The sequence below is a fragment of the Oryza brachyantha genome, chromosome 6, assembly GCF_000231095.2.
Source record: "Oryza brachyantha chromosome 6, ObraRS2, whole genome shotgun sequence".
NCBI classification, from domain to species: domain Eukaryota; kingdom Viridiplantae; phylum Streptophyta; class Magnoliopsida; order Poales; family Poaceae; genus Oryza; species Oryza brachyantha.
This window is the reverse complement of record NC_023168.2, coordinates 12,930,169-12,955,748: the sequence shown is the minus strand read 5'-3', so window position 1 is coordinate 12,955,748 and position 25,580 is coordinate 12,930,169. Positions and strand designations below refer to the sequence as shown.

The window sequence follows — 25,580 nt, the reverse complement described above, 5'->3', positions numbered from 1 at the left end:
AGAAAAGCTTATTAGGAATCTAACCAATTTTGCTTTGATATTCTTTGGAATCAACTGGTATATACCAGCAGTTGAATGGCTATTTCCAAAAAGCTTCTAACACTGGTATTAGATTGTTGAGCAAGCATGGCATATGAAATACTGGTACTGTAATATTGCACCTGAACATTTCAGTTCTTAAGTTTCTTATTGCTCCTATATCTTAATTCCCCAGGCATGTGTTCTATATGTTCTTCGAGTTGGTGTTGCAGACCAGATGACTGAGCCAACACAGCGCGAATTTTTGGTATTTCTTGGAAGAAAGGTTTGGCAAATTATTTCTGATCCAGAAACAGTTAAAGATATTTGAGTTTACTGCATTGTAATTTTATGTGCATGGCTGTGCGCAGTTGGAGTCTTCAAATTATACTGCCTTGATGAGAGTAGCAACATTACGTATTCTGTCTTACCTGTTAAGAAGCTTGGGCGAGGTATTTACGCTTCAAAAATTTCATACCATTCCTTGGCTTTTCTGTTTGGTTTATACCCTCCACTGGGATAACCTAACCAAGTGATTATGGTAACAGTAGATTACTTTATTCATTTCCAGTTACTTTATGTGTTTAGCTTCTCTCTGGCAACAGTTGAAAGTACTTATTGAGCATTTTTCATCATTGCTATACATGCTAACATGCATCACATTTTCTATCATGCAGGTTCCATCTGACTTCAAGGATATACTCGACAATACAGTAGTTGCAGCACTATCCCACTCTTCAGCTCACGTATGTTATGAGATAGCTTCCCTGGGATTTTCATTTCCTTTTGAAGATTCACAAGTAAATGAGCTAGGATGTTTACAACTTTATATCATCTTCTGCTATAACTGAGTCAATAAACATCATAGATCTATACCACAGAATTATGCTATTTTAACTCTAAAGGCCAAATATTTCATGGAGTGTAAATAAATGTGTAGTTTCGTAGGTTCAGGACTACTTCCTTCAGTTGGTTGTGTCATTATAAATTCATATTTTATAATATGGATATGGGGTATACATCATAGTCTGCTCTCCATCTGTTCCTTTTATTTTAAACAACAGTAAAATAGATTGGAGTAAATTGCACTGGTAACCTTCTTATTGGGTATCAGTATGCTATTATTCAGACTGTAAATTTTATTACAAGTTCATTACGATCAAACTGCAGCTTCAAAGAAAAAACTTTATCTTCTTCCATAAAATTTCAGACCGTACCTTTACATAAAAGCTTTTCCACTACGAGGATTCTATTGGGTCTGTTTAAGAATTCCAGTAATGGTTGAACCTTTTCTAATTGATTCTGAGTTGTTCTACCAAGATCAGAGGTGAATTATCCAAAGGCTTGTATCTTTGCACAATGAGCCTTGTCCAGTTTTTATTTGCCAGCTGCCTGTTTCACCGCATTACTCTGACAACAGTAATACTGATGTTAACAACAGGTCGAATTTCTCGTATTGAATAGACCAGTTAATAAATCTGGAATGGAAATTACATCATTAGACAGGGAGTAACAATATTTTGTCCCAACTACAGATAAAGTGATCATACTTTAGTTATTTTAAAGATAACTATTCCTAGTTTTGCTTGTGTCTTGAACTATACTTTTTGAACATTCATTTTAATAAGTGACTTGAAAGTTGAACACTTTTGGTTTACCCTGGTGTTGTTGTACCTTTTCTGTTTGCAATAGATGTGCTTTTGGTTTTTGGTTAACTATGCTACAGTATTTTGGTCTCTTCTGCAAAGTGGTTGAACAATCTGATTTCCTCTTTTGACATTTTACAGGTTCGTGTTGAGGCAGCTTTAACATTACGTGCTTTAGCAGAGGTTGATCCCACTTGTGTTGGTGGTTTAGTTTCATATGGTATTACAACCTTACATGCCCTCAGAGAGACTTTATCTTTTGATAAGGTATATCAGAGTTTATCAGTTGCTTGTCATACTCATGCAGTGTTCTTTAATCTTTTACCTGCAATTTTTGTACTTGTATTTTCTATGCTCACTTTTAGAATCTAGAATATATAGCTATATCAAATAATATACTACCGTTTCTGATATCTGAGTGATCTATGATTTTTGTGTCAAATTTTCATGGAAACTGAAAATACTAACACTATCAATATGATGTTGAAACTAGAGTTTAGTCCAATATGTTAAAATAATATTTAGCATATTGCAGGCTGGCAACAGAATTTTCCTATAGCAGATGATGTATGGTAGCTAGTATGTGCCTCGTACTATTTACTTATCAAAAAGGAAGAAAAGTACAATAGCTGCTTACACTCTAATTATTTTGTGCTGTTAAAAAAAAACTATAAACCATTGATGGTGAAAATGTCTGTCCTGTCCATAAGTACTTCTGAAACTACAGCAGAGTACTCTCAGAATTGATGGACCAGGCCTGATACATTTATTTACTAAAGTTACTGCCCTTATTTTTCATTACAAGTCCAGTGATTTAATCTTGACACAAAATTCCAATGGGATGCTATCTGTAGCTTGTTACCTCGTTCTTGTGGAGTAATATATTTCTCAGTGAATTTTCAGAAAATAGTTTTATAAATTATTTGTTTTTTTCACTTTTTTTTGTCACCACCTTTCAGTGGTGCAGTTTTAGTGCTCTAACTTTTATCCTCTTGTCAAATTTTCTTAAAACAGGGCCAAATTATGAATCTTGAGCTCGATTCACTACATGGACAGGCTAGTGTATTAGCTGCTCTTGTGGCAATCTCGCCAAAGTTACTTCTTGGTTACCCTGCAAGGTTCATTTTATTATGATTTCTATGTTTTGTTTGTTAACCTGATTATATATAAATGAAGGATGAGTTCTGGTCAAATATTTCTGTCTGCCTTTCATGTTTCTTCATATACATTATTTGTTTTCTCCCGCATACAAAAGGAAATGTATAAGATTAGTTAGTGGGTGTTAATCTCCAGTCTGTCATCTTATATGTTATTCATTAGTTGTGTTTTGCAGTGGTTTTGCTAGAGTGCTAGTTTTTTTAATTATGTTGTCATTGCATCTTCTCCAAATTTAGAAACTCGCTCCAATTATAATGTCAGATAGGCTGGCTGCTATATTCCTAATCCTGAGGAGAAACAGTGGAGCCTATGACAAATTTTAGGTGGGTTTGTGGTTGGTGGGGCTTTCTTGGTTCAGCACTATTTTGCATTTTAATTGTCTTATATCTCATAAGTTGTTTCTTATTCTGAATTAGCTTGGCTTTTAGCAAGTTAATTGCATTGAACCTGATTGGTTCATTTATCTGGAAAGCAAAGGTGAACTGACAGACTGCCAATTTTATAGTACCCTATACTGCTCTCCTTCTTAACTTGCTAATGGCCTAATGCTAATCCCTCTGTTTCAGGATGTAAGTTTTCTGATTTTGTCCTCAGTCAAACTTCTTTAAGATTGACCGAGTTTATAGAAAAAAACATAGCAACTTTTCCAACACCAAACAAATATATTATAAAAATATATTCAGTGGTGGATTTAATGAAATTAATTGGTGTTATATAGATGTATTTTTCTATAAACTTGGCCAAAGACCTTATGTTCTGAATCAGAGGGTGTAATCTAGGTCTCTCTTTCCACCCTCTTTTGTCTAAAATTGGCTTCAAGTTTTCACAGTCTGGCCTCCTTTTTAAGGGTATCCTTCAAATGGATGTTTAGCCCATTATACTACTGCACGAAACAGTTTATAGGCTCATTCTTTTGTTGAGGAAATAATGCCCTGTTCTGTACTTTTATCTTATTCTGCGTGCTTAATAAATTCACAGATTGCCCAAGTCTGTTCTTGAAGTGTCCAAAAAGATGCTTAATGGTTTCAGCCGAAATCCAGTGGCTGCTAGTGCAGAGCGTGAAGCTGGTTGGTTGCTTTTGGCTTCTCTTTTAGCGTCCATGCCAAAAGAGGTATTAAAGAGACTGTGTCCTGTATGTAAACTTGTATGAACTTCCGTAGTAGTGATTCTTTCTGTGGGCATGTATACAGGAGCTGGAAGACCAGGTGTTTGATGTTCTTTTACTGTGGGCTGGTCCCTTTACTGGAAATCCTGAGTCATACCTTCGCCACGTGCAGGATTGGGCATCAGAGCTACGGTCCGCCTTTCATCAACTACGTTTTATTGTGTTCTTATCAATTCACATGATGCCTTCCTAAACTTTTTAAGCCATGTCACCAATATCTGTTATGTTTATTTCCTCTATAACCCTTGGCAACATGATAGATCCATTTCTTTCATGACACTGTATTATGTAATATCAAACTGGCTTAAGCGTTACACAGTTAGCGTAAGGGGAAAAAATGGAAGTCTTTACAGAGCTATAGTAATAATGTTTGTATGTTCATCTGCAGCTTATCTGAATTGAGCACTTGAAGGATTCTGGATGATGATTTAATAAGTGACACATAGTTACCAATTCCGTGTTAACAACTAGAGGGATATAAATATCTGATCTTCGAAAACTTTATAAGTTCATAGCAATCTCAAGCACTGTTTCTTTCCGTTTCCCTACCTTTTGAAATGTTTTTTCGTCTTATAGTTCTGCTCTGAATTTCAGTCAAAGCCTGTACTTTTAAGCTATATCAGCTGTTGTGCAAAAGTGGCTGGTATTAGTATGTTATATCCAAGCTAGTTTTAAATTCAGTGGTGATCATAATATTTGTGTCTCTGATGATATGTCTAACTTCTCTTTGTGAAGACACTCTGGATGGTAGAATTAAGCCATTAACTGCAGAGGAATATATTAAATAAGAATCATTCTTGCAATGGTAGAACAAGAGTTAGCACGTTGAGCATGGAAGATTCAACTGCAGGGAATGTATCGAAGGAGAATTAGCCACAAAACTGGAGAATGTAAACTAGCAACCTTATCCATTGGCTTGAATCTATGTGGTTCATGGATCAACTAAGCTAAAAATTACCAATACTTTCTCTGAGATATTCCGCTTTACACCATGTTCACCCCCTAGTGTTTGCTGACAACCCATAATTCTGGCTTGATCTATCCACTCAAAGGTTCCTAACCGCTGAGTTTAGGGTCTCATTGCTTGTCTTAATGGTCAAAGGGTACCATACAATGTAAACTAGCGACCTTATCCATTGGCTTGAATCTATGTGGTTCATGGATCAACTAAGCTAAAAATTACCAATACTTTCTCTGAGATATTCCGCTTTACACCATGTTCACCCCCTAATGTTTGCTGACAACCCATAATTCTGGCTTGATCTATCCACTCAAAGGTTCCTAACGGCTGAGTTTAGGGTCTCATTGCTTGTCTTAATGGTCAAAGGGTACCATACAATGTAGTGAATAAGACAATCTCTGCATCAGATAATTCCTGGACATGGCTTAACTGCAATTGTTCTCCTTTCCTTCCAGTTAATTATATATTCATTGATTGGTTAGTTTGTTTGCTGCAGTGTTTTGTCCGTTGCAATTGAGGCACTTACTGCCTTCATAAGAAGTTTTGTCTCTCCGATTATGACAAATGCCAATGGTGGGATTCTACTTAACCCTGTGCTGGCCTACCTTGGTGGGTGCGTAAAAGTTACGTCTGATTCATCTGAATCCTGGTTCTAGTTAGTATGTTTTTACGGTGGCTAAGTTTCAACTTATATGATGCAGTGCTTTATCCCTTATATCTTCATTGAGCTCTAAGAAATTGCCAAATGTGAATTCTGCACTAAACCTCTTCACAACTAGAACATTGATGGCGTACCAATCTCTTTCCAATCCAATGGTTTACAAATCTGAGCACCAGCAGATGCTTCAGCTGTGTTCAAGCCCGTTCAGGTAGTGTACTCTTTGTTGAATAACATTGCTTTGTTATTTTTGTTCCTCACAAATCATTCTGCATGCATTAAATGTTGAATGATTAAAAAAATTAATATAGTGAACACAGATGGCCTCTGCGAATTTTTTCTTGAACCCTGCCTGAAGTACATCCTAAGCCTGTATTTTTGATTTATGTGATTTTCTGCCACACTAGTATTTTGCATTTTTGAAAATTTGAGTGCAATTAAACCCTTTTGCAATATTTCATGTATTCTATCATGCAGAATTAGCCAACTAGGTTCTTTAGTCTTTATCAGTGAGACTAACGGATTGATGACAGGACTACAATTTTGTACCAATATGCTTTTGTGGTTGAATATTGTGATGCTGAAACAGAAACTTCCACAGTTGTTGCTTGAGAATATTGGAACACAACATATTTAATCGAAAGCTCTTGTAGCTTTTGTTGGTGCATGATTTTTCATTGAGCCAGTGGCATGGATATGTGTCTATGTGTATTTCTAGATATTGTATTCAATACTTGAATAATAAAACTGGACACTAGGTGACTAGGATGTCTGGCTGTAATATCAAGTCTTCCAGTCATATGACATGAATCATATTTGAATAAAGGAAACTTCAAGTGGGGTTGCTTGACTTGAATTTTGATGAACGCAATCAAATGATCAATGATGTTGCTGGGGTACACTACCACCATGCATTTTTCCATGATTATTTTGTCCACAGCACCACTATCTTGTCAACATTATGCAGTACAAGAATTGATTTCTAAATTCCTGGAGTATTCCAAAAATATCATTATTCTATATTTCTATTCAATTTGTGCTTTTTAATTATACTGCATATGTTGCTTTGATCTCACATGCTTCATGATCTGAACCTTCCTACATGAATTCGTGGTATAGCACAACTTGTGTATCCTGCTATGAAACTCCATATTGCTAACCCTTTTCCTTGCTTGTTCTCAACATTGGAAATTTAGGCCGCAATTTTAATCTCGAAATTTTTGGATAGCCCATTTTAATTTCTATACTTAATTCTTCAATATTGATAAAACTAGTGACCCTTCTGGATGGGAAGAAAGCTCGTGCTTGAAGTTTTTGTTGGATAAGAGAGATACTTCATTAGGTCCATGGATACCTGGAAGGTACTCTGTCAGTTGTGAGTTCTCGTTATATTGAAGCATATCATGTCATCTAGCCACCCTATAATTTTGATGGTTTATTGGTTATCAGGGATTCATTTGAGGATGAACTAAGGGCTTTTGATGGTGGTATTGATGGATTTCTACCATGTGTTTGGGATGGAGAAATTGGCAACTTTCCTCAGGTATCTATCTTTTATTTGCTCAATCTAACCATCAATACATTTGTACAGGTTTTGCTTGCTTACAATCTGATATTGTAATTTGTGTGTCCAGACTGAACAACAACACTACAGGCTTACTCTAAAATAATATGAACTGGTTTTGTAAATCACATTCAGTTATACACTAGTTATTTTTGTGCTGCCATGGTGGCATGATTGTTTTGTAGTTGGAAAATTCTTCTTTTGCCGCTCCCTCTGCTTTCTGTCACGCGACCAAACACTGTTCTTTTGCACTCCGTCTATTATGTATTTTGCCACTTTCCTGAGGTCAATGCTTTGATTGAAGAAATCATCAGAGAATTTTAAAATCCAAAATATGCAAGAAATCAGCAGAAAAATCACAAATTAGATTGAACACTGCAAAATCCATAAAAATAAGGATATCTTTTGAACTGAAAAAGGGGCTTTACTGGAATTTTACACTGGGAGAATTCAAGGATGTTACATCAGCTAAGGAACATCTAGATGTCACCCCAAAGTGTAAAGCCTGATGAGAGTATCACAAAAGCTGGGCCGGAGTTGCCATTTCTACTCCCAAGTCAGGCAGGGATTCCGCTAGGTGAATGGTGGTTGGAGGCAAGAACAGCTTGCCGGTTGGCTACAGGGCAAACTTTGATTGCCTGGTGCAACTTGCCTGTTGAATGGTGTGGAAGGAAAGGAACACGCACATTTTCAATCAAAAAAGCCGAACTGTACCCTGTCTGTTCCAGGAAATAAAGGAAGAGATCGATACCTTGAGGGTGGCTGGGATGTTTAGAACAGACCGCAAGTAGTTCGCATGTGGTACCTTTGTCGCTACCTTAGGTTCACTCTGTTTTTGAACCGGTAGCCGGTAGCTCCCTTCGACAGCTCTCCTGTCGGTGTAATCTCACTCTGTACTTCTCCCTAAAGTCTTAATGAAATTTGGTCGGCCCTTTGTGCCGCCCCGGCAAAAAGGAAAAAAAAAGGAGAAAGAGTAGCACAAAAAAACAGCACATAGAAAGAAGTGGCAGAAGAGGTGGTCCAGTCCAGGGTTTGAGGTCCATGGAGCAGCACAAATCATGTCTCACTGACTGTCGCTGAAAATTTAATTATTCATAATGACCTCTGTTATATTTTGCTATTGAATGCTCATACATGTGGTCCCAATGATATTAAATTGTCAGGTGCATATTCTTAATTGGCTAATTCATATTTCTTTTCTCATATGAAGCCAGAATCAGTTAGCAAAATGCTCGTTAACCAGATGCTTCTGTGCTATGGGTCCATCTATGCATGTCAGGTGCAATCTTGTTCTCGCTCAGTCCATTTTATTTATTTAAAATTCTGAAGTTGCTGATTGATCTTTTATCATTTCCCTTTGTTACCATGTGTACTCACAGGACAATACTGTCAAGATAAGACTCCTAAATAGTCTTGACCAGTGCCTCAAGTCTGGGAAGAAGCAGTCTTGGTTTATGTCTGTTGTTACAAATGCTTGTGTTGCTCTATTGTCAGGGCTAAAGGTACTTCTAATATTCGCAATGTTTAGACTGCTTTTGCTGTGGTTCTACTATGTAGGAAAAATTGCCAGCGCACAAGCAAGGGTAGTTATGTTTGTTTTAATGTTATCACATCAGAAAAGCTTAACAGGGTAGCAAGGATTGGCAAAAAGGATACTCCCTCCATCCCAAAATATGTTCATCTTTCTAGTTCAATTTAAATTCATCATGTTTGGCATGAAAAATGAACTTATTTTGGGACAGAGGAAGTAAAACTATACAACAATGTTGATACTGAAAAACTTTAATATATATCAAAACAGATGCAAGTGGCTGAAATCTGGATTTTGACACAAACCAAAATAACTTTGACTTAACATTTAAAATTTAAAGTTATAATTATAATTTTAATGCAAAAAATATTTAATGTCTAAATGGTTTATCATGTTTTTGAATTTTTTGGCTAAAGTTTAAAACAGAAACGTGTTTAATATTTTCCAACTTGTCAAAAAGTACTTTATGTGACTTAGTGCTTAAATTTATCTGTGGTTTGATTTTGAAGAGGTAGATATTTTGTAGAATGCTTACATTATGAGGTCACAAATACACTATAGCCCACTAAATGAAAAACTGAATGATTGTTATAAGCTGAATTATCATGCTGCACTTCTATCTTTCAGGAGTTTCTGACTATACGTGGTGCTCAATCATTGCCGACTGACATACTAAGTATGGTCCAATCAATATTCAAGGTAATGTATATAGTCCATAAAATCTTGAAATTAAGAATTTTGTTTTGAAAATTTAACATATTGCTAAATCAGGGGATTCTACTAGAGAGTGAAATTTCTACATCTCAACGACGAGCAGCATGTGAAGGGCTTGGTTTATTAGCACGTATTGGGACTGATGCCTTCACTGCAAGGATGGTTTGTTTCTTAACTATGATTTTGCTTGCTGCCACTTTCTTTTTGTTATTGTTAATATATATCTTGCTTTATACATAATCTAGCATTTCTATAATGAAACGCCATTATGCCAAGCATTTTTTATAATGAAATGCAAAAGTTTATAATTTTTCGATTTTACGTGCCACTGATTCATTTTTTCCCTTTTCTTTTGATGAACTGTGTTCAAATAGATCTTACTATATTCTATTATCATGTCAAGAAATTTATAACATCCGGGCTTCATCTTGATGAGATGGGCATGGCACACCTGCTGCAATAATATTGGTATTTTCTTTTTTCAATTTTCTAGGCTCGTTCCTTTCTTGGAGAGCTAATAACACCGATAGATCTGAACTATACAGCATCAGTTACACTCTCATTAGGCTGCATACATCGAGCGTAAGTTCTCAATATCTTATAAACTTTTCTTGGTTGTTGTGTTAATTTTTCCTCTCGATTGAACTGTCAGACAGGCTCTTCAGAGTGCAGTTATGCAAAAGTGTGAGATTGCTTGTTCATTTATGATATTGTGTTCATTATGTGCTATTGCTAAGATGCCCTCACATCCTTGTCTTACTTTAATGGTTCAGTATTGTGTTTTGTTATAAATGACAGATATTTTGTCATTTTTGTTGCTTAAGGATGAGGTAAAGCCATAGCAAGCTTGATCAGGACCAGAGCTTGAGCAGTTTCACTGCCTTGGTCTTCAAAAAGTTTAAATCATGCTAATTTTGTAATTTATAGATCTATATGCTATTAGTTCTACAGTTAACTTGCATGTTTAGATGGATTCAAGAAATATATTTAGTCTTGCTAGTAACATGCCCGTGCATTTCAACGGCTCCATATAGTTTAAGGGTAGGCCCATATAATTAAGGATGTGCTATATGGGCACATAGGGATTTTTTCCGCTGTTTTCTTTTTCTGGTTTTTTTAGTCAGTAGTTGTGGGTGCTGTGCATGAGGTAAGGGGATGGGGAGGACAGGCGACTGCGCTTTTTAATTAGTAGAGATTTCATTTTGGTTTTATGATAACTGTTTGAGGCATGGAGGTTAATTACAGTGATGTGCCTTTTGGGTACAGTGCAGGAGGAATGGCACTATCTACTCTGGTTACTCCAACTGTGAACTCGCTGTCTCATTTGAGTAAGAGTTCTAATTCCAACCTGCAGTTGTGGTCGCTTCATGCTCTTCTTTTGACCATTGAAGCTGCTGGGTTATCTTATGTCTCTCAAGTTCAGGTATTGATTCCTGCAGTCATACTTTCAAAGCTGTAAAAAAAAAAAAGATATCTGTTTCTTTAAATTGCACGTGTTCAACCTTTGGGATAGTGGCAGATATGCTGGAGGTGCTGCAAGGGCTTTCAACTATCAATGCCTATTCTTATACGATCTTATCTACTGCTTTCTCAACAATTTTCATGCGCAAGAAATACATCTTGCAATGTTTGTCTAGTGTAGCTAAAATTAGCGTAATTCCTTGTAAGCCACTGAAAGTTTGTTTAGCCTCCATCCACATGATTTTTTTCAGTGGCAAATCCAGGAAAAGAGGGGGTAGTAGCTGCCTAGCTGGCATATCAGGAATTAGAATCATGTTTTGTACATACCTCAAACTGATCTAGTGACCTTATTCACAAATTGTCTGCAGCTCTGCTGTGTTCTGTTCCTAGTGTCATCCATTGGAATAAAACATAAATATTTAAGTGCAATTTGGTGAAATAATTTTCCTTGTATATGGGTGGAAGCAACTAGGATCTTAGCTACATTCTTGACTATTGTCCATCTCATGGTAAGTCCAATAGTGACTCTTTCTTTTAATCTTGTGCATGGTCATACTGCTTGATACTGGTTTTACCAAGGGATAACATTACATGAGAAGAATAACATATAAACATGGGGATTCTGCGTGACATGAATTTACATGATGATGGCAGCACTTGAGGAAAATCATCATAATCGTGATACCTGGTGAAAGCAGTTTGATGTGATGACCATTTCCTTTTTTTTTCTCGAAAACATAGGAGAGCTGCATTTCATTTCAATAAGGGGAAATAAACGGAACAATACAAAGAAAACAGAAAAACACAAAAAGCACACTCAAAACAAAAATACACCAGTCCAACTTGCTATAACTAGCTGCCTAGAATAGCCGCCCTACTTAGGAGTTTTTGGAGAGCAGTATCTCCTGCAACACACCAAAGATATCCTTCATTTTTCAACCACTTGTAAGACCCTAGCAACTCTAGGGCTGGCTCCATTGAAGACACAGTCGTTGCGGTGCATCCAAATTTCCCATGCCACTAGAGTCACTAAAGAGATGACCGTTTCCTTACTATATGTCCATAAATGGTTACTGGCGGACATATACTTATTCATGAAGAATGCTTTTAGGAAATTAAAGAGAGCCATATAACTATATAAGAATCCTATATTACTTAGATGGGAAGTGCATACGTTCATACGGAATAGAAATATCTGTTTCCTGGAGTTAGATTTACTAAAACATTTTATGTGTTTATTTGGTTGTGATAAGTTTGAAACATTGTGAATACAGCTGATTGTAAATTTGTAATGAGTACTTTGATATGTTGTTTCACAGGGGACACTTTTCCTTGCTATGGAAATTCTTTTGTTGGAAGAAAATGGATATGTGGATCTTAGGCAGGAAATAGGTCATCTTATCAATGCAATAGTAGCGGTTATTGGTCCTGAGCTTGCTCCTGGTAGCACATTCTTTTCACGCTGCAAGGTTGTGCATTTTATCGCCATTATGTTTTTTGTGTAATTCCTACTCGAGAAAAAAAGTCACAACATACTTTTCCAGTGTATACTGCTGTAATTAATAAGCATATGCCATTCCAGCATTTCAGTTTTGTTACTAAATACTACATGTTAGTCTGCCAATTCAAGTTACATTTGTAGTTTACTTCCCTTATAAAAACTAATGGCTACAGCTATCTTGATCTTCCCCCCTTGCCTGATTCTTGTTCAATAAGCAAAAACAATACACATTTAGTATGGGGGGAGTACTTATTGTCTAAAATAATAGCTTGCAACTATTTCCTTCCTTTCATGAATTCAGAAGTTGGTTGACACATGACATAACTAACTTTTTAAAGTTCAGTCTGTCATTGCAGAGATAAGCTCCTCGAGTGAAACGGCTACGCTTATAGAGTATGTATTCTGACACAAATAGCCAGCCTTTGTTTTATTTAACAGGCATTGGTTGGACAAATTGTGATGTACTTCTAGAGTATTTTCTGTTATGGAATTTTATATCACATTTATTTAAAATTGCAGATCAGTTAGATTTGCTCAGCAGCTTGTTCTCTTTGCCCCTCAAGCTGTTCCTGTGCATACCCATGTTCAAAGTCTTATCCCAACCCTTTACTCAAGACAGGTAGGTGATGCGATAGTTGTTTATTACATTGCTATTAGCACTCCCTTTTTTCATTCTGGATATTTTTTTTTGTGACAGCCAAGCTTGAGGCATTTGGCTGCGTCGACACTACGCCATCTTATTGAAAGAGACCCGGTAAGGCATGCACTCTGGATAACTCCTTACATGAGATTACTAGTATATCAGTTCAAGTGCTGGCCATGACTAATACCATTTTCATGCCTGGTGAAATTAGTTCCTATTTTCTTTGTAATGCTCATGTGTGTAAATTTTCTTTGCAATGAACTACATAAGAGGGGGATGAGTTGATTTATATTTGTTTTTGCGTGTTTTTGTGCACCTCTATATTATAAAATTTTAACTTTCGTTTTTTAATTTTAAGTTGGAGCCTTTTCTCAACCTAAGTAGAAAGCATAAGTATGTGCATAGGTTGTTGGATGTTGATCTAATGCTTGACAAATAAGAAAAAAAATTACTAGTTACTTAACAAATAGATAGCTCCATTATTGTATTAAGAAGATATTAATGAAATAAACATTCCTCGGAGCCTCACCACAGCTGGGAATGAGTCCTGTTGCATGCACAAGGGCGCACCTGAGGCCTCTGTTATTTGCAATCACCCTGATCACTTGATGCCATTGTACTCTAACCTGCTGCAGACACCTGCCATAACATAAGAAGTATCAGTTTGTAATTACTGGCTAGTGATTATCTGTTGCCAAAATTTTCAAGCTAGAAACTGTTGCTTATTTCACTGCAACTAAATATATTGCCAAGTACCAAGATCTTTGTCTGTCTTGAATAGCATTTAGATCAGTTGGTGTACATCACATCTGTTAAACATATCTGGATTTAACAGCTTATTGATAAATGACGAAATCTTGTGGGGGTCAAAATTCAGTGACAGTCTATGGGTCATCACTAGTCAATAGTCACACCAGTTCTGCTATTTTGTCAGTAACTTTCTACTGGGTTATACCCCAGAAACCCATCCTACAAGATGTTATTACAATGGCTTGTTGACGTTTGGACCAGGTGGCCTTGGAGATCTTTACCCGGCATATGGGTGGCGATCTAGACTCCACATAGCTGGTCCATGATATCAATTTGGTTTTGTTTAGTTGGATTTTTAGTGCTTGTGGCAGCGTGTTTGGCTGTGTGCACCACCGTGGTGCAAAGGCTGGGGGTTTGTTTTCTCAGAACAATTGTATTCGATGTAATTGTCTAAGATCAATAAAGCTTCCATTATCTAAAAAAAAATTACAAATATGTAGATGGGTATAAAACAATATTTGGGGTCTTCAGTTAAATGTTACCCTATATGGTATTTTTTTTTTAATATACTCTTGATAGATATAGCTACATTTGGTCTTCTTTTTGGTTGAGATGCGGAAGTAGGTGGAGAGGTTAAAAGAGAGATGGCTGTGATTGTTTGAGCCAAGGGATAAGGTGGAAAAGTAGCTATGTTTTGGGACAAATTTTGAATGCCAAAGGTAACTATATTTTGGGATGGAGGGAGTAATTAATTAAATATAATAGCTCTTACACTTAAAACAAAACTGAGTAAACGTTTCTTTCTGAGTTTCTTCATGGCAATATACTCCATGTGTCCCAAAATATAAGGGCTTGTAGAGTTTGACATCGGTGTTAAAGAGCAAGGTAAAATAAAATGAGGGATGGTTGTGATTGGTTGAGATGAGAAAGTAGGTAGAGATTAAATGGTAGATAGTTGTGATTGGTTGAGATGAGGGAGTAGGTGCAAATGTAGCTATATTCTGGAAGGAGGGAATACTAATGTATTTAAAGCAAAAAATATTGTGTCATTTTTAGCTAGGGTTCTGTTATTGAATAATTCCACACAACTCAATGCATATACTTATTTGCTTCTGAATCTTCTATGTCAGGCTGCTATGATCAATCAGAACATTGAAGAGAATCTGTTCAGCATGCTTGATGAGGAAACTGACTCTGAGTAAGTTTTTTACCATTTTTTGCATGTGTTTTATATTACACTAGGCAACATATTCTATTTCCCTAAATAATCAATTGATTTCCTAGTATAGTAAGTCTGTATCATATCTATTACTAAGTTTCGTGACCAAACTTGGTCTAACAAAATTTGAAAAGATAAAACCTATTATACAATTTTGGTTGCCCACATTTGGCCAAAGATAGCCAAGAAAATGCATGGGATATGACAAAGGAGTTATTCACTGGCCAAAATTTTGGCAACCATCTGAAATGAGTGTCAAGTATACTATATCCAATGTCACTTCCTAATTACCTGATATAACATTCCTATCTAATTGTCTTGTGTAGAATAGCAACATTGGTTCGTTCAACTATTGTTCGCTTATTGTACACATCATGTCCACTTCGTCCATCTCGATGGTTGGCAGTGCTGAGGAATATGGTATGCATTAGTACTTCCTTCAAAATATGGCAGTTTATTTTTGGAAAATTTTCTACATGCCATTACATCACTTCTCATTTACGGCTCTAACGTTTGCTGATCCTCACACACTACTGTCCCATTGATAATGGGTGAAGGCAGCCAGCACAACCTACCATCCTGCAGCATGGCAGATTTCTCATTGTTGTTTTCAGTTTCTTTATACTTTGGCTATGGTTGTGGGTGTCATGGACTTCTTGGCTGATGTGGCCAGGAGCTTATCTAGGCTTACTGATATCAGCCCCATCACAGCATGCCATCAGCCAGAGATTTTGGATAGTGGGATATGTAAAATGGGCACTGATGGAACAGTGGCATGTCCATGAATGGCAAACTTAGTGGCATATGTGAAATGGACTCCACTTAGTGGCATATACAAAAGTTTCCCAGCATTAGTTTCTATGGTTTCTTGTATTATCCATAACTCATAATGGTTGGCAAGTTGGCATCAATTCTTTCCCACTGCATTACATTACATGCATAATATCCTTTTAAAGGAATGAAATTACTGTGCTAAATTTATCTTCTACACTCATTATATTCTTCGAAAGGCTTGTGTACTGTTAGTGATTTTTGTTTGTGTTCGATACCATAGCTCAATTGTCACTTCTCTTTTTGTTAAGGGTAATTTTACCATCCCTGAGAAGTTACCATGAGTTCATGACGTACTACCTTTGCTAGTGTAAAACTTGGTACCTCTAGGTACTTTCTCAACGACTGTAAAATCTCTTTTGTTAATACCTTTATGTAAATTCATGTAGATTGTTGTAAATTCAGTAACTAGCAAGGTACCCTACTCTTATCCTTCATGCACACACTAACAAAAGACTATTGGTATTATATGTGGTAACATCATTCTGCATCATCCTTGATGCATCTAGTATGCACGAGGATCACACGTCTTTGTCCATTTTTTTACATCTATAAAGTAAAACTTCAGGAGGAGATCATGCTTTGGATTTGGTAGGTTATGCTATTTTCATTATATTCAGGTTCTTGCTACATCGGTTGCAAGAAGCACAAGCGAAGCACCGTCCAGTTCTGGACATGATCCTGTTGACAGTAACACTGAGAATGATATATATTATGGAGAAGATGAAGACACCATGATCTCTAGCTCAAAGCAGGAAAAAACAAACTGGTCTACCAACAAATTCAGCCAGTTTCCTCAAAGAAATAAGCATCTGAGATATCGCACCAGGGTTTTTGCAGCAGAGTATGTCTGTTAGACTGTTACAGATATACTTCCTCCGTCCTAAAAATAAATGACCTTTTGCTGCAGAATTTTGTCCCAAAATAAATGATTACTTTGGGACTTGAAAGAAAACAGAGTAAATAGTGGCATGCACAATTATTGCACATTTTTGTATCACCAATAGGGTAAATAGATAGGGACAGAGAGGTCATTTTACTTGAGTACTAATTTGTTTGAAACTGGCCAAAGTATTCACTTATTCTGGGACAGAGGAAGTATATTTTTTGCTTACGTGAAGTCCAAATATGTGTTATATATTTTTATTTGCTTTCCACTTACCATTATTAAAATATTTATTTTGCATGGAAAAAAGATGTGTTAGCCATGTACCTGTTGCAGTTGGAACAGAACCAGCTCATTTTGACCTCCTATTGGCAAGGAGTGCAGTAGCTAAAGGGACTTATTTGTCAAATGACTGGCTTGTTCTTAAGCTACAAGAGTTGGTGTCACTTTCATATCAGGTCCAAACAGAGCAAATTTAATATTCAGACCACAACAATATTTGGAGAACTTTTGTTCGAATTGTCCAATTAAAGCTGACAACTACATTTGCGTGGCAGATAAGTACTGGACAGTTTGAAGGCATGCAACCAATAGGAGTGAAGCTTCTATGTTTGATTATGGACAAGGTATTTTGACTCTTTTGGAAATATTTTGCCTTGACATAAGCACACAATAAATTGATGCACCATAATTTCCACGTTGCACTTCTTTAGATAATTCATTGAACATATCTGAAACTTAAATTAATGGTCACCTAGATAGCTTGTTGAGAGTGAATGTTTGTTGCCATCAAGATTCTATGAAACTAATGAATAGGTTTGTGACATATAAATGATATATTGCACTTTATGTTCTGTGATGATTTTGATTATTATTTTAGAAAAGTAATAAGAGTATTTAGGGAAATAGGTTTGTTGTCAGGGAAGGTGAAGCCTTTCCTATACCCTTGTGAGACTAACAAGAATTCTTCCTTGCATTTAAATTTCTTTATTCACTGAATTTTGTATTTATTACTTTTGTCTAGTTTGGCATGGCTGTGGATCCTGAATTTCCTGGGCATATATTGTTGGAGCAATTTCAGGTGATTATTGCATCTGCTCACTTTCTAGTGTTTTTTTGTAACACCATGATTCTGTATTCAAGTCTTTTTATTATATATATTTAAATTTTTTTAATATATATGCACAAAAGATTTGTATGAGCACTAACAAAATATAGCTCTGTAAACAGTATTTAATCTTGTAATCGAATGGTTTCTTAATGCCGCTTTTTCTGCATTTGAAATTTAAAATGCAGGCTCAACTTGTTTCTGCTGTTCGAACGGCCATAAGTAATGCTTCTAGCCCACTTCTCCTTGAGGCTGGCCTTGAACTTGCCACAAAGGTTTCTAGCAAAATATTTCCTCTTCATTCCCTTCCCTTTTTTTGCCATGTATGGCGGACATATTGATAAATATCTGTGCTTGGTGGAACCAGGTTATGACAAGTAGCATAATTGGGGGTGACAAGGTAGCTCTTAATCGCTTGTTTCTGCTAATATGCCGCCCGCTAAATGACATAGAGGACCTATTTTATCCATCTTTTGCCGATTGGGTTGTATGTAAGGTATTTTGGTTCTCCAAAATTATCGTATGTGGTGATACACTGTATCCAATTTAGTTTTGCAATTTGCCTCTATGTAAGCTCCTGAGTTAGCATTTGTCATCTGACAGATCAAAGTGCGGCTGCTTACTGCTCATGCTGCAGTAAAATGCTACACCTATCAATTCTTGAGGATGAAGGAAAATATTCCTGACGAACATCAGCAATTGGCACCTTTACTTGCAAATAGCTCTTCTCTATTAGGAAAGTATTGGATTGGAGCCCTCAAGGATTATATTTCGATAATCTTTGGTTTGCATTCAAGAATCAATGTAAGATGATCTATCAAACTTCTTCAGTTACGCAGTAAAGAGATTATAATGTTCTTCTATGTCTTCTTAAAAGCAGCACAAGCCGTTCCTTGATGGGATCCAGTCATTTTTGGTCTCATCAAAGGTAAAGGAGTATCTTGATGAAGTTTGGGCACTAGTTCTTCAAGCAACAGTTCTTGATGCAGCTCCTTTGGAATTTGAAATGAATGGTTCTGAAGATATGCTTGGAGAGACATTTATATCTGGACATGATATGGTCAAACTGGATTTAAATGAATTCAAGTTTCTTTGGGGACTCTCAGTCCTTGTGCTATGTCATGCACAATTATCAATGATGAATAGTGCTGTAAAGATCAATCTTGACCATAATAATGAGAAAAAGATCGGAGGCCTTGTCTGCCATGGATCAGATAATCCAAGACCATGTGATCAAATATTGCATGTGTTATCATCTCTCACTGCACAAGTCTTTTTTAGTATGAATTTTCTTACAGTGAATACTTGCCAGGAACTCCTACAGGTCTGTCTCTCTGCTGTTGACACAGTTCTTTCAAAGCTGTAAAACTTGCTGATCCCTATTTTGAAGTTATTTACTTCTATTTTTGATTAAAACCCAAGCTCACAATTTTACAACAAATTACTATACATGCTTTATTTGAAAATGGACATATTCTGTTGAAATACCAGCAAAATTAGATTGTATATCCCTTGCAAGGACAGTTGTTCAGGAATGAAAATTTGAGTATCATATGTCAAATCCCTATAGGAATGTAATGAATGTATTATTTTTGTTGACTAATAATTCTTAATAAACGAAGTGCACTTGATTCTGATGGATATTAATTTTGGACTAATACTAGACTGAAATATTCAATAATATTATGTAGCATCAATACTTCAATGGTTAATGCTCCAACTGATATTTTAATATGCCTATTGAAAGGTGCTTTTCATCGAACTTTTAATGAGTGGAAGAGGGAACTAATTTTGGTGATATAATATGATTAATCCATGCTTGACTGAATTAATTTTGTTGGGCTAGATGATTCAGCCCTCCTCTCATTTCAACTAGCCAAGCCATACTTCTCATTCATTGCTTGAATCCATATTCTTGTTAAGTTATTCCTTCATTGACAAGATATTTGTATCAATGCAGGCTCTTACTTATGCTGATAGCTCGAGTGCTCCTGTTGTATGCCTGTTCTCTCAGGTAATGTCTTGTCTTCACAAATTTGCTTCCAATACATATTGATCTGTCAACCACGTATCAGTGCTCTTGCACTGTCTGCACTCCTAAAAGACTATGCTTGTTAGCATGTCCCAAAACACTATGGGTGTTAGTATAGTAATTTTGAGGATATATGGTTATCAATATTTGCAGGGCTTAGAGTAGACCAAAACAACAGAGAATGCAAATTAGATAAAAACCAACAAGCTATAACACAAGTTTGTCTTTTTTATATGGGAGAGAACCACCAGACACCACCTATTAAACAGAGTGACACTATGTTACGTTATTGTTGAATTTGGTGCTAGCTTACCTACCTATTACCTTTTTTAGATGATGATCTTGCTGTTGCTGCCTCATTTACCTCAGCGGCTTTTTGATGCAGAAATCCATTATCTTGACATTTCTTTTGGATTTCTTGTTGATGCTTGCTAGTTCACAGTTATTGTGGTTTCTAATCAAAGAGGCTGTTTCATGTGTGCCAAAGCCTTGCTCCCTGGCAACATTTCACCGTTGTGACTATTGCTTTTTTACAGCTTTTAGCTTGGATTTTACCTAGCTATTAGGAGTAGCTACAATAATAAGGCATATTTCTCAGAGAACATGGAACTTTTTTTTGAAAAGGAAGAACATGGAACTTAATTATTGGGCAAACCTTTACTGAAGGAGGTCATAGATGTCATTCTCTGTTAACATGGGTTATGCCACTTGACAACATGCCATGTCAGCAGAATTGCATAGGAGAATGAACGCCAATTAAGACCCAATTTGTAAACTGGTGTCGAACAACAAATGGTTGTAGACTGTGGCTCATAGAACGGAGAAGTATTCTATTGCACGCTACCTTTTTTGATGGGTCATCTAATCGATTTACTGTGGATTCTCATGTAGATAATCAGACTGTGCCCTGACGAGTTTTTTGAGGTGGAAGAATTTGTTTTTGTTGCATTAGAGTTGTACTCACGGTATCTTGCTATTATACTTCAAAGGTAATCTTTTTAGATTCTCACCACACTCAAAACCTTTTTATGCTTCTGGTTATTTCTTTAGTTCCTTTCACAACAAATTTCTGCAGTAGGTGTGGAAGTTCTCAGGAATGGTTAAGCAATAGTTTGATTTCTGAATTATCTGCTGCTACTGAGACAATGGCTTGTCGAATGAAAAATGAGGTAGTGATATGATAAGACATGAGTTATTATCCCTGATCATATGTAGTTCTTTTGAAGTTCTTCTGAGATGCATTGAATCTAATGGGCTGTTTTATGTGGCAGCATGGGTGGAAACTGATGATACTACTGGTATCCACATCGCACCAATCTTTTCAACAAATACCCTCTAATCTATGCTTGTCAAATATCATCTCCTTTCTCCAAAATACCTTGCCATTCATGAAGAGATATCTCCGAGGTACAATTATCAAGTCTCAGTTACTTGCTGATCAATTTTTTACAAAATATCACATCGGTTTCGGTACTGCTAAAAGTAACTGAGACTCGAGCACCTCAGTTGGTTTGTCCCATTACCATTGTCCAAATGCCTGAAACTTATGGAGCAAATCTGCAAGTTGTCTTGAACGGGACTTCCTTAACAAGTAGTACCTTCCTAAAAAAATGTGGGATGGAAAAGAGGCATTCTCTTAGGCAAAGCACAGTGCTTGGATGGATGCTAACTGAAAAAACTGTTTTTTTTTCCCAATAGAATTGAACTGACATCGCTGCTTTGCATGGCGTCGATGCCAACAGGCGCTTAAATTAGTAACTAGTCAAGTTTTGTGAAGGCTGAGGATGGATGCAATCAATTTAAGCACCAGTCTTAGTGTTTTGCGTTTCAACATTTGGCTTTTTAATTAAGGTTCTTAACTTTAATATTTTTCTAAGCACCTATATAAGCACTTATGATTGTAGTATGACCTTATATACTTCAAAGTAATTGAGCCTAGCTCAGTTGGTGAAAGAGCTTAGATGTACTGCCGAGGCTAGTAAAGTGTTGGAGGATGAGGAAATTTCATACTTATCTGTTGAACAGAATAGCACCCAGACTACCCAAGTTCAAGTTCAAGTCCTCGTCAAGGCGAATTTGGGTGACTGTTTCTTAATTAAAAAAGCCACCTAGTTCCTCCTAGGTTGCTTGAGTTTTTATTTTCTGACTGCCCCTTTGTTTTGTAGAAAGAGCTGAACCAGGTGATGAGTGTGCCAACCGTGAAGTTGCCTTGGGAGCTTTGGTTAGCCTGGTTGCGTTCTTTTGTACAGAATGTGGCAACAGGATCTCAATGCTGGATAACAAGATTTCTGATTCCTACAAACTGTTGGCGAAGATACTATATTTCTGTTTGGGAGAAGCTATTGCTCTTGCAAAACTTGTTGATGAAATCGGGTATCAAGGTGAAAACTGTACAAGCAATGAACTTATGTCAGGCTGCTTCAGGCATTGCACACAAGTTGTTCAGGCTTCACTTTGCAGTACAAGCGTACAGGTAAAATAGTTCGCTTACCATGCATGCCTAAGATGTCAGGAAGTGTTGGTATCTAAGAAGATTTCTCTAAGCAGGTGCAAATGTTGGGGATACATATTCTTAAAGTCTCTGCACAGAGAGAGCTAACTGAAGGCTCACAAACAACGATACATTCTTTTATGGTGCTACTTGTGGAATTACTGGGAGATGTATTTTCTGTAATTCAAATTGCTTTAAAGGTACTATTTGGAAGCTTAATTAATATTGAGATTGTTAATTTTATGCAAGATCAGAGGGCATTCTCTGACAACATGCTTCCTCCAGGGATGCTCGAGCAAGGAATCTGTCAGTGTAATTGATGAATGTTTAAAATTGCTTTTCCTCTTCCATACACTAGCACAATCAAAGAAATCCCCGCAAGAGGCTACAATACTTCTGCTGGATGCATTACTGATGGTTTTCTATTCTTCTAGTGGCACTGGTTCACAGGTAGCAAAAGCTAATTCACTGGTTCAGATCACGATGTCAGGAAAATATACTGTGGAATCCAGTTTTGATGGTCTGTCTGTGTTGGTCTGTTCCAGGAACTTGCTGAAGTAAACATCATCTCCAAGAAGTTGTTCTCTCACTTTATTCAGATTCCATCTGCTGCCGTGCATATCAAAGATATAATGTTGTCAGCGCCACCTACAAAAAGACAACAGCTTCAGGTACTTCCATTATAATCTACTGACTGATATACATGGAACTGAACTTAGTTTTTCGTCTGTTAGATGCTTATGTTCATGTTCATTTTTGAAAATTTGTCACCCTACCATTTATTTTACAGTATGTATATACAATTTTCTCATGCGCTATACAGTTGTGCTAATTAACTGATTCTTATACTGTTTTGTTTTGCTGGGATGTGACGGGGCATTGCTGTATTAGTATATTAAAATTAGACATTCTCTGTAAATGGTATCTTTAATAGCCTTATGATGTTTGTAGGACATGATCCGAGCTTCGGTTACTCAGGGTCAGACAATAGTGCCAGCGAATATCAGCATACATTCAGAGCAGAGTGCTCAGGGTGGTTTTAGTCAACAACCTGTGTTGAACGCCACAATTGCAATTGAAGAGAAGAATGAAAAAGAAGCTAGTGATGATGATTGGGATGATGACTGGGATACGTTTCAGTCTCTTCCTGCACATGGTACCAACGATGGTGCAGACTCTGCTACAGCTGTCTCATCTGTAACTGAGCAGGCTTCTGTTGTAAGTCCTCATGACGAACAGATCCCTCAGGTAAATATTATTCAAGATGTTAGTGATGTAGATGTTTCATGTGGTACAACAGAAGGCCTAAGTTCTTTTGATAAGGATCTCGAGAAACCCTCCACTTCACATTTCTCAGATACTGCACAACAGGTCAAGAGTGAATCTCAAGAGTTGTCCTGTAAGGATCATGAGGAATCCCCAAAAGATATAAAAGCTCGTTGCACAGGATCATCAGTTCATATTATTAAAGAAGAGACTGGTGATGATGAATCACAGAAGATTCATGATGATCAATTTGTGAGTAACGAAAGCAAGAGTGATGACTTGTACTTACCAAATGAGGTCGCTAGTTCAGCAGGCGAAGAGGAAAATGGCGCCTCTGGAGAAATTCAAAGGGTTGAGGGTGATGCGCTGGATGAAAATATTCCTTCCATGGATGATTCCAAAAGTAAATTGAACAATATTTCGGATGCTACAGAGCATGAATCAGATAACGCTTGTGACAAGGTATTAATGGCCAATGAAAGATCTGAAATGGTTAACAGAGATTGTGGGGAAAAGGTGTCTGTTTCATCTGATGAAGTAATATCAGATGTGTGTCCTGAAAATGTGGATACCAAACCAGAACCAACTGATGCTGAAACCACGTCTGGGTCATGATTGAGAGGAGCCTTGATCTAGCTAATCTAGAACATTTGAGAATACACATCCATACAGGTTATTGCATGTTAGGATTCAGAACAACAAAAGAATTGGTTCCTTGTATGTACCAAGTCCCGTTTAGTTAGGCCAAGTAATATTTGTTAAAATGTAAATTCAAAGCTGTGCTGCCTGCCTGTTCTAAGGAAACACTGCTCTGAAATGTTTGTCAGATCAGAAGCCCTGCTCCATGTAACTATTTCAAGATTGGACATAAGTTGGTTGCCTTTTGAAGCTCGCCACATCTGCTTCCATTGGAAATAACCATGGGAATTCCCTCAGGACGCAAGTTAATGTAATTCTTTTTCTATTCTAGCATTTTAAATTATTCAATGATTATTTCAGTGATTTTAATTTCTGATCCACTGTTTTCTCTTGGTTACGGGATGGCAACACTTTGGAGGCATACACAATTACACATCATGCATTATAAGGTCAGCATGATTTTTTTTTGCAAAAATTAAGAGTATGCGAAACATTTTATTAACAATTAAAAAATAATTTACGGGTAAAGATTTTATGTGTTTTTAATGATTAAAAACAAATATTAAAAGTTAAACTACGATAAAAACCCTTAAAAATAATTCTAAATTAAGTTTTAGAATTTAAGTTTTGGTTTATAAGCATAAGTTTTAAAGTTGATAGCAGACACTTCGGAGTTCGGACGTCGGTGTTGTGTGTACAATCAGAATTCATACATCATTACATTTATCATCAGGTATGTAGTGCCGCCTGCATCATACATTCATACACACATGCTCTACAGTGCATGCACTCACTAAGATCCTCTCATCAAATTTATGGCCTACGAAATCAAACACATCGTGGAATCGGCAGCCGCAATGCAACTAGCCGGGCCGGAGGAAGGGAGCATTCAACCGATAAGACGGAATGTGATTTTCTTGGCATTTCTGTCAGGGAATATCTATCCGTTTTATTTTGTTCTCCGAATGCTCCAAAAGCACAGCCTTCCCGGAAGGCCTACATTTTAACAACTTGTGACCCCATCTCACCGTGTTCTTTCTTCCAAAAAATACACTCTTTTTTGCTCTTTTTTTTAAAGATAAATATATTTTCCACGGAGCCCTGGCCCGCTTGTACACCGAGGGATTTAATTTTTTGATACTCCTATTTGACATTCTAACCCAGTGTCATTAACTCATATGGTCTCACATGTCAAACTCACGAGTGTTAATATAAATAATTAGACAACGAAGGCAGGTGCTGCCACTGCAGTGGCGACATGGGTATATTTTTGGTTTTTTTAGGAACATTATATTTACGAAAAATCATGAGGAAAAAATATACTTTGAAATTTAATTC

At 36.7% G+C, this 25,580-nt stretch overlaps 1 protein-coding gene across 5 annotated transcripts in view; it reads left to right on the top strand.

Annotated features, from left to right (window-relative positions):
* The window catches only part of LOC102707499 (protein SWEETIE), a 34,993-nt gene that overhangs the window by 8,076 nt on the left and 1,337 nt on the right, over nucleotides 1-25,580 (top strand). For 2 of the 5 annotated variants that reach the window (XM_015838596.2, XM_015838597.2), the window contains exons 9-49: nucleotides 215-304; nucleotides 390-470; nucleotides 696-764; nucleotides 1,806-1,931; nucleotides 2,679-2,782; nucleotides 3,801-3,933; nucleotides 4,013-4,119; nucleotides 5,445-5,561; nucleotides 5,650-5,817; nucleotides 6,881-6,967; nucleotides 7,056-7,149; nucleotides 8,381-8,449; nucleotides 8,550-8,672; nucleotides 9,329-9,400; nucleotides 9,473-9,577; nucleotides 9,909-9,997; nucleotides 10,682-10,838; nucleotides 12,196-12,345; nucleotides 12,721-12,770; nucleotides 12,897-12,996; nucleotides 13,075-13,131; nucleotides 14,901-14,968; nucleotides 15,316-15,409; nucleotides 16,441-16,664; nucleotides 17,017-17,164; nucleotides 17,264-17,332; nucleotides 17,731-17,787; nucleotides 18,003-18,089; nucleotides 18,182-18,310; nucleotides 18,418-18,618; nucleotides 18,692-19,138; nucleotides 19,775-19,828; nucleotides 20,738-20,835; nucleotides 20,922-21,015; nucleotides 21,118-21,253; nucleotides 22,012-22,319; nucleotides 22,394-22,537; nucleotides 22,623-22,787; nucleotides 22,883-23,008; nucleotides 23,289-24,691; nucleotides 24,906-24,975. In XM_015838596.2, the coding sequence (XP_015694082.1) occupies nucleotides 215-304; nucleotides 390-470; nucleotides 696-764; nucleotides 1,806-1,931; nucleotides 2,679-2,782; nucleotides 3,801-3,933; nucleotides 4,013-4,119; nucleotides 5,445-5,561; nucleotides 5,650-5,817; nucleotides 6,881-6,967; nucleotides 7,056-7,149; nucleotides 8,381-8,449; nucleotides 8,550-8,672; nucleotides 9,329-9,400; nucleotides 9,473-9,577; nucleotides 9,909-9,997; nucleotides 10,682-10,838; nucleotides 12,196-12,345; nucleotides 12,721-12,770; nucleotides 12,897-12,996; nucleotides 13,075-13,131; nucleotides 14,901-14,968; nucleotides 15,316-15,409; nucleotides 16,441-16,664; nucleotides 17,017-17,164; nucleotides 17,264-17,332; nucleotides 17,731-17,787; nucleotides 18,003-18,089; nucleotides 18,182-18,310; nucleotides 18,418-18,618; nucleotides 18,692-19,138; nucleotides 19,775-19,828; nucleotides 20,738-20,835; nucleotides 20,922-21,015; nucleotides 21,118-21,253; nucleotides 22,012-22,319; nucleotides 22,394-22,537; nucleotides 22,623-22,787; nucleotides 22,883-23,008; nucleotides 23,289-24,218 (5,727 nt within the window). In that variant the 3' untranslated portion in view covers nucleotides 24,219-24,691; nucleotides 24,906-24,975. Of the gene's footprint in view, nucleotides 1-214; nucleotides 305-389; nucleotides 471-695; nucleotides 765-1,805; nucleotides 1,932-2,678; nucleotides 2,783-3,800; nucleotides 3,934-4,012; nucleotides 4,120-5,444; nucleotides 5,562-5,649; nucleotides 5,818-6,880; nucleotides 6,968-7,055; nucleotides 7,150-8,380; nucleotides 8,450-8,549; nucleotides 8,673-9,328; nucleotides 9,401-9,472; nucleotides 9,578-9,908; nucleotides 9,998-10,681; nucleotides 10,839-12,195; nucleotides 12,346-12,720; nucleotides 12,771-12,896; nucleotides 12,997-13,074; nucleotides 13,132-14,900; nucleotides 14,969-15,315; nucleotides 15,410-16,440; nucleotides 16,665-17,016; nucleotides 17,165-17,263; nucleotides 17,333-17,730; nucleotides 17,788-18,002; nucleotides 18,090-18,181; nucleotides 18,311-18,417; nucleotides 18,619-18,691; nucleotides 19,139-19,774; nucleotides 19,829-20,737; nucleotides 20,836-20,921; nucleotides 21,016-21,117; nucleotides 21,254-22,011; nucleotides 22,320-22,393; nucleotides 22,538-22,622; nucleotides 22,788-22,882; nucleotides 23,009-23,288; nucleotides 24,692-24,905; nucleotides 24,976-25,094; nucleotides 25,354-25,580 lie in introns of those variants that run through there. The other 3 variants (XM_015838598.2, XM_006656060.3, XM_015838599.2) reach the window with 3 other exon arrangements.